Source organism: Coregonus lavaretus (assembly GCF_964263955.1).
Source record: "Coregonus lavaretus genome assembly, contig: HAP1_SCAFFOLD_307, whole genome shotgun sequence".
Taxonomy (NCBI): Eukaryota; Metazoa; Chordata; class Actinopteri; order Salmoniformes; family Salmonidae; genus Coregonus; species Coregonus lavaretus.
The window spans coordinates 27,108-35,862 of NW_028163951.1; the positions used below are offsets into that span (position 1 = coordinate 27,108).

The window sequence follows — 8,755 nt, forward strand, 5'->3', positions numbered from 1 at the left end:
GCATTGTTAACATGGTGCTACACAGGAGACTGCAGAAGTGTAATTACAGAACATGTTAGTTACATTTGGAACAAAACATCTTGTAATTACATATACAATAATCATGAGTAATAACAAATGTGGAACAACCTCCGACAAGCTGATTTGTAATTACATATCCTTGTTCCACTTGTGTAATTGTTAAGATAATTTCTATCTCTAATTCAACCTAAGCTTGAATCATTACCAGAGGTTGTAAGGCTCTGGTTTTAATCATAAATGATTCAAGGTCCACAACCAGCAAGAATGATCTGTATTTTTATTCATGGAGAGCTCTGGCGCCAAAACCCATACACTCCTGTTTTATACCCCTTGACACACAAAGGCACTTTGCTCCGCCCACCTTTAGGAGGGTTTCTTAAACAGTTTCCACCTTCTCCTTCACCCTGGAATGTTTAGTCCCGCCCCCCTCTGTTAGTGGGTTGATAATTCTAACACAGTTTACACATTTATACTGTATTTGGGGTGAAATCCTTTAGTCATTATTCTTAAAATACAAATTAATCTAACAGTAATAACCTACATCGCTAAACCCTTATTACAGTGTAATTACATAGTAATTATATGTAACTACTATGTTATAAATACATGTATTACTATTTAGTTACATATTAATTAATGTACACGTAAGGTAAAGTGTTACCCTGTTTTTATTTTATTTCAAATAACACAAGAGCTTTTACATTCGTTTATTTTACTGGAGACTAAAAAAAGAAAAAAGAAATCAAGTGTTCAATCAATTTTATTAGTGGAGTGCCTTTTTTTTACAACTATGAATCAGAAAGCATATGTGTTGGAACATGGTAACATCTTCTATTTATAACAAAGAATAAATAAATATCCCAAAATACCAAGACGCATGGTCAAGACAAGTGGTCAAATTATGAAAACATCAACAGCCTCAACATCATTGTAAGTGCCAAGCGGCCTTGATAAATAATGAAACTCAGCACAAAAGCAATAATGGCATTATAATGAATATAAGTGTAGATATGACAGCAGTCATAAATAGTCATTTATTGTCAGCTCGCGCGTGTGTGCATCTTCACTCAACGGCATCAGTTGGATTTCATTTTGCTGTTATCCCTTGTCCTAACAGTAGACACAGTTTTCCTAACTTTCACTTTCCTGACACACTTTGACCTTTGTTTGGTTGTAGTCATTCTTGTCCTTCTTGTCATTCTTCAGCACCTTTGTGGAGTACAACAGCTGTGCAGGTGCCTTATTTTTCACAGAGGGAGGGAGCGCCCGTCTAACTTTGCTCATTGTGCCGGCCACAAGCAACTTGTTCTCCAATGACAATGGGTTGGGTTATCAGTGCCTAAACCTAACCCTACCTTTGTCCATGGTGCCGGCCACAAGCAACTTGTTCTCCAATGACAATGAAGTGAAGAAATTGTCCACGGTGACGTTTCTTCCCTTGCCAACGTAAGGTTCCACAAGTCTCATCATTCTCCGACACTCATGCACCTGCTGCCCAATGTAGATATTTTACCAGATATTGAAAGCCGTTCAGCATGTACTATTATGCATGCTCTCGCTGTGTAGCCTACTCCAAGTAGGCCAGAGTAGACTGATTACTGCTCTCGCTGTGTAGCCTACTCCAAGTAGGCCAGAGTAGACTGATAAGACTGCTTTGATTCGGTGGACGGATATCGGGTCAAAATCACTGCTTTAGCAGTTATAGTGTTAAGGCACAAAGGGTTCTACAAGTTGAGCTTAATCAGACTGCATGGGGACAAGGCAGTCTAAGACACATTTTAAGACAGTCTTCTACTCCAATGCACTCTGTTCATGCCCACATCCTGCTGACTACGCCACATGTAGGACCCATGGCCAAAGACTCTATAAGGGTAAGAGTTCTATGCCACTCCAGGTTTATAGCACACAGGGAGACACTCAAACACGTTCCTCAGGCTGTAGCAACAGATTATCTCCTTAAAGGTCTTCCTCATCTCCTGACTCCTGAAGGCATAGATCAGAGGGTCGATCACAGAGTTACACATGATGAGGATGAGGTACATGTTGAAGTGAGACATGAAGCACACACAGTACAGGTTCCTGGGGCAGGAGATCATAAGCATAAGGTGGAGGAAGAAAGGTGCCCAGCAGACGATAAAGATTCCCAGGAGGATGGTGAGAGTGATGGCTCCCTTCATGCTGGCCCTCTGGTGGATGGAGTTGTACCCTGGCAGAGCCGCGATGCGCTTGACATGGGAGCGAGCCAGCATGAACATGTGGCTGTACAGCGAGGCCATGAGCACCAGCATGGTGAAGAACATGGACACCAGGCAAATGATGACGGGGGTGGTGTCGGAGTACATGATAAAGACGATGCCGCAGCCCGTGCAGAAGGTCCAGATGGCTCCGATGATGAGAGCGGCCCTTCTATGAGTCATGATGCTGTGGTAACGCAGAGCGTAGAAGATGGTCACATATCGGTCCACAGCGATGGCCAGGAGAGAACACATAGACGCCACCACCGATATACAGATCATGGAATCAAAGACGTTGTCCATCTGACGAATAAAATGGTCGTCCACAATGAGCTGCCGGTTGGTCAGCAGGTAGATGACGATGGTCTCCCAGGCGTTGGAGACGCTGACCAGCATATCGGCCACGGCCAGGGAACACACAAAGAAGTACATGGGGGAGTGGAGGTTCTTGTTCTTGATGATGGCGCAGATGACCAGGATGTTCTCCAACAAACTGATAATACCCAGGATGAGGAAGACCTCTGTGGCGATGTTGAGCTGCTCACAGGCCTTGGGCTTGGTGAGGGAAGTAGGGGCCACAGTGACGTTGGGGTTATAGTACAGCTGGCTGGAGTTGGAGAACAGAGCCCACATCGGCAGAGACATGGTTGTCATTTCCTCCATAGGGTTCATCTTTATAACTTTGAGTTTACCTTCAGCTCTCTCTCTCTTCAACTCACTGGCACGTTGTCAGGAGCATCATGTTCCTATGGGCTCTGAGTTTACCTTCAGCTCTCTCTCTCTTCAACTCACTGGCACGTTGTCCGGAGCATCATGTTCCTATGGGCTCTGAGTTTACCTTCAGCTCTCTCTCTCTTCAACTCACTGGCACGTGGTCAGGAGCATCATGTTCCTATGGGCTCTGAGTTTACCTTCAGCTCTCTCTCTCTTCAACTCACTGGCACGTTGTCCGGAGCATCATGTTCCTATGGGGAATTAAGAGGAAGAGGATTTAGTATGAGGGACAGGAATTAACTTTATTAGATACTATATACAGTGATCTCGAAAGGTTTTGGGACAGTGACACATTTGTTGTTGTTTTGGCTCTGTACTCTAGCACTTTGGATTTGAAATTATACAATAACTATGATGTTACCGTGCAGACTGTCAGCTTTAATTTCAGGGAATTTTCATCCATATCGGGTGAACCATTTAGAAATTACAGCACTTTTTGTGGATAGTCCCCCCATTTTAGGGGACCAAAAGTATTGGGACAAATTCACTTATATGTGTATTAAAGTGCAGAAATCGCTCCGCCATTTCCTGTTTGCTAAAATTCTAATAGTTCGCCTAATTTCAGTTTATGTGGCAAAACAAACAAGAATTGTGTAGAGAACCACTGGACCATCTAAACCGCTGGGAAATATATTTTCCATAAACAATTAATTTATATTTTTAGCTGTTTGAAGCTGGTGTACAAAACCGAAAGTAAAAGAAGCAAAAACTAAACATAAGAAGGAAAGCATAGAAATAGAGCATATAGAACAGATCTACCGCTTCTTAGACTGGCTTTCAGTGACACACACACAATATGCACACGTCTCCACTAATGAATGTAACTGTGTCCTCACGTAGCTCTTCTCTGTGCCCTGTGTGACAAGAAGACCTCCACACAGAGCAGATACAAGCCAATGCAGTTCCCTTCTCCAATAGTAGATGCTTACATCTGGAATATTTGGGGAAAAGGCAGTTTACTAATCAGTTTGAAAAGGAAGTTTACTAATCAGTTTGAAAAGGCAGTTTACTAATCAGTTTGAAAACAGAAACGCCAACAGCACACTGGTATTCTTCAATACTTTCTACAATCAATTTAATGGATTTTTACACCAGTTGGTGTAAATGAAAATCCATGTATGTGATTGTGTTGTCGAAACCTTCACAGTAGTCACACGTACAGGGTTGCAGTTGTGATTGCAGGGTTCAGTGAAAATATTTGGCTTGGAGCTCCAACATGTAGGACTAAGTGAAATAAAATAATGAAAATGGTAATAAAAAAACAACATTATTAGAAATAGCTTCAAAGTAATGACTGCTTCAGCACTATATACATATAACAACTGTAGAAATAGCACTATATATACATATAACAACTGTAGAAATAGCACTATATACATATAACAACTGTAGAAATAGCACTATATACATATAACAACTGTAGAAATAGCACTATATACATATTACAACTGTGGCAGTGATGAATGTCGTTGGGGTGGGTGCAGAGTAAAAGTCCATTGGGCGGGGTGGAGTAGCAGGGGAGAGGGGGGAGAAGGTAGCTGACTAGTGGTGGCTATTCAGCAGCCTGATGGTCTGGGGGTAGAAACTATAGGCCATGATGCTCCTGTACTGCCCGCGTCTGAGTGATGAAAATGGGGAGAACAGCCCGTGGCTCGGGTGGCTGAGGTCCCTGATGATCTTCTTGGCCTTCCTGCGACACCTGGTGTTGTGTGCACCCAATGGTGCGTTTGGTTGAGCGTACCACCCTCTGAAGAGCCTTGCGGTCTGCGGCGGTGGAGTTGCCGTACCCGGCTGTGATGCAGCCTGACAGTAGGCTCTCGATGGTGCTCCTGTAGAACTCTGTGAAGGCCCTCGGGGACAGGCCCAATTTCTTCAGCATCCTGAGGTTGAAGAGTGACTGTCGTGCCTTCTTCACCACGGTGTCCATGTGGTTAGACAATTTCGGCTTCTCTGTGAGGTGTACGCCGAGGAATTTGAAATGATTGACCGTCTCCATGGCGGCCTCGTTGATGAGGATAGGAGGTGTCCAGCCTTGTACTAACGTTGAGGTTGTTCAGGCTGTTGATGGAACTCTTGATAAATGCTGAACATTGCTAATACAAATAAATGTTGTACTACAGTGCCCATGTTATTGTTGTGAAGACTATTTGATTCTGAGTTTAGACATATAAAGTTTGTATGTGAAAACTATTTATAAGATGCATAGTTTCACTTTTTCCCGAACTCACTTCACTTGCGCATAAGAGGGAAGCTTGCGCTACCCGGTGTTGGATCAAACACACCACTGGAACGCCGATTAAGCTCTTTACATTTCCTAACTATTCAAAAGATTGCTCCGAAAACCAAACTCAGCAATCGGGGGAGAATGGCCTTGGTCAGGGAGGTGACCAAGAACCCAATGGTCACTTTGAGAGCGCTCCAGAGTTCCTCTGTGGAGATGGAAGAACCTTCCAGAACAACAACCATCTCTGCAGCACTCCACCAATCAGGCCTTTATGATAGAGTGGCCAGATGGAAGCCACTCCTAAGTAAAAGTCACATGACAGCCCACTTGTAGTTTTCCAAAAGGCACCTAAAGGACTCTCAGACCATGAGAAACAAGATTCTCTGGTCTGATGAAACCAAGATTGAACTCTTTGGCCTGAATGCCAAGCGTCACGTCTGGAGGAAACCTGGCACCATCTCTACTGTGAAGCATGGTGGTGGCAGCATCATGCTGTGGGGATGTTTTTCAGTGTTAGGGACTGGGAGACTAGTCAGGATTAAGGCAAACATGAACGGAGCAAAGTGCAGAGAGATCCTTGATGAAAACCTGCTTCAGAGTGCTTAGGACCTCAGACTAGGGCGAAGGTTCACCTTCCAACAGGACAACGACCCTAAGCACACAGCCAAGACAAAGCAGGAGTGGCTTCAGGACAAATATCAAATGTCCTTGAGTGGCCCAGACAGAGCCTGGACTTGAACCAGATCGAACATCTCTGGAGAGACCTGAAAATAGCTGTGCAGCGACGCTCCCCATCCAACCTGAGAGCTTAAGACGATCTGCAGAGAAGAATGGGAGAAACTCCCCAAATACAGGTGTGCCAAGCTTGTAGCGTCATACCAAAGAAGACTCGAGGCTGTAATCGCTGCCAAAGGTGCTTCAACAAAGTACTGAGTAAAGGGTCTGAATACTCATGTCATTTGTTTCATACATTTGCTATAATTTCTAAAAACCTGTTTTTGCTTTGTCATTATGGGCCATTGTGTGTAGATTGATGACTTTTTTCAAATCCAATGTATTTTCCACAGAGATTCGACATAACAATACTAACTTCACCAGTTTGTGCCCAGTGGGAATGAACACAAAACACATGTAAAGCAACATTTTCAAATGCTAGAGGTCAATAGGCCTTCCCACACGTACACTGTCAAAATATTAACACATTCAGTGACATTCAGTGAATTTTATAAGTGAAACAAATTATATAAAATCCTGTGCAGAGAGTTTTAATTTCTGTCCCAGGGATGTCTATCTCTCTATCGATCAGACATTCTGATGCTGGTGATGAATCAGACCACATAATTAAGCCTATTAGTGGAAATGACTGCAGGAAATACCAACACATTGTCTGGAGGTAGAAACAGACTTCCTGCATCAATGTGTTCACCTTTAGGTTACATGGTTGGGTTTGAAATTCACCTCACATGGCATTTGAATGGCGCCGGAGGAGATGGCTGCCGTTTTACGGGCTCCTAACCAATTGTGCTATTGTGTGTGTTGTTTTGTGTTATTTGTAACTTATTTTGTACATAATGTTTCTGCCACCGTCTCTTATGACCGAAAAGAGCTTCTGGATATCAGGACAGCGATTACTCACCTCGTACTGGACGAAGATTTTTTCTTTAACAAGTCGGACGCGAAGGATTTTCTTCAGACACCGGACAAGGCCCAAATCCCCGTCATTCACATGAGAAAGAGACGGAGATATCAGGGATGTAGGTCGGGGTGCCTTATAAGATTCCAATGGTGAGTGGGTAATCTGCCTCTACCATCAGTCCTATTAGCCAACGTACAATCATTGGATAATAAAATAGACGAACTAAGATCACGGATATCCTACCAACGGGACATTAAAAACTGTAATGTCTTACGTTTCACCGAGTCGTGGCTGAAGACGACATGGATAACATACAGCTAGCGGGATATACACTGCATCGGCAGGATAGAACAGCTGCCTCCGGTAAGACAAGGGGTGGCGGTCTGTGTATATTTGTATACAACAGCTGGTGCATCAAATCCAATACTAAGGAAGTCTCTAGGTTTTCTCAGTTGAGGTAGAGTATCTCATGATAAGCTGTAGACCACACAATTTACCAAGAGAGTTCATCTATATTTTTCGTAGCTGTCCATTTACCACCACAAACCAATTCTGGCACTAAGACCGTACTCAATGAGCTGTATAAGGCCATAAGCAAACAGGGAAACGCTCATCCAGAGGCGGCACTCCTAGTGGCCGGGGACTTTAATGCAGGGAAAATTAAATCAGTTTTACCTAATTTCTACCAGAATGTTAAATGTACAATCAGAGAATTTTTTTTAACTCTAGACCACCTTTACGCCACACACAGAGATGCGTACAAAGCTCTCGCTCGCCCTCCATTTGCCAAATCTGACCATAACTCTATCCTCCTGATTCCTGCTTACAAGCAAAAACGTAAGCAGGAAGCACAAGTGACTCGGTCAAAAAATAAATGGTCAGATGACGCAGATGCTAAGCTACAGGACTGTTTTGCTAGCAAAGACTGGAATATGTTCCGAGATTCTTCTGATGGCATTGGGGAGTACACCACATCAGTCACTGGCTTCATCAATAAATGCATCGATGACATCGTCCCCACAGTGACTGTATGTACATACCCCAACCAGAAGCCATGGATTACAGGCAACATCCACACTCAGCTAAAGGGTAGAGCTGCCGCTTTCAAGGAGCGGGATTCTAACCCGGATGCTTATAAGAAATCCCGCTATGCCCTCTGACGAACCATCAAACAGGCAAAGAGTCAATACAGGACTAAGATTGAATCGCACTACATCTGCTCCGATGCTTGTTGGATGTGGCAGGGCTTGCAAACTATTACAGACTACAAAGGGAAGCACTGCCGCGAGCTGCCACGAACCTACCAGACGAGCTAAATGATTTCTACGCTCACTTCAAGGCGAGCAACACTGAAGCATTCATGAGAGCATCAGCTGTTCCGGACGACTCTGTGATCACGCTCTCCGTAGGCAATGTTTTTTAATAAAAATAAAATAAAATAAATAAATAGGGGGTAGATCAGGGGGTAACCCTAACCCTTTAATATTGTAGATAGATTGTAACTTCCATCAATGTAATTGTCTGTATCACTTCCAATCCCCCATATGTTTTTTTTCTTCTCGCAAATATATATTGTATTCCCTTTATAACCCCCTGTCTCTCATTGGTTATTGTGTGTGATTGTTTTCCGTGAGGTCGGCAGTGTTCGGGTGTATGCGTATTTAGTTTCCTCCCTGTTTGGAGGTTTTGTTTGTATTTTGATTACTGTGCTAGTAAAGTTTGTCTGCCAGTAGCTCGGTGTCCTGCGCTTGACTTCGCTCACCGCATACACGTCGCCCTGAAAGACTCACACACCATTCATGGAGTCAGCAGGAGCGGCGGTGCCAACTGGATCAATGGAGGAACGCGTCGAACACCAAGCGGCCA

The 8,755-nt window shown here is 43.7% G+C and overlaps 1 protein-coding gene across 1 annotated transcript; it reads right to left on the reverse strand.

Moving 5' to 3' along the window:
- Window positions 1–1,901: 1,901 nt before the first annotated feature.
- On the reverse strand, window positions 1,902–2,927 carry mc5ra (melanocortin 5a receptor; the record flags this gene model as incomplete). Its single annotated transcript, XM_084192572.1, has 1 exon — window positions 1,902–2,927. The coding sequence occupies one exon, from the start codon at window positions 2,925–2,927 to the stop codon at window positions 1,902–1,904; it is 1,026 nt and encodes a 341-aa protein (XP_084048698.1).
- Window positions 2,928–8,755: the final 5,828 nt, after the last annotated feature.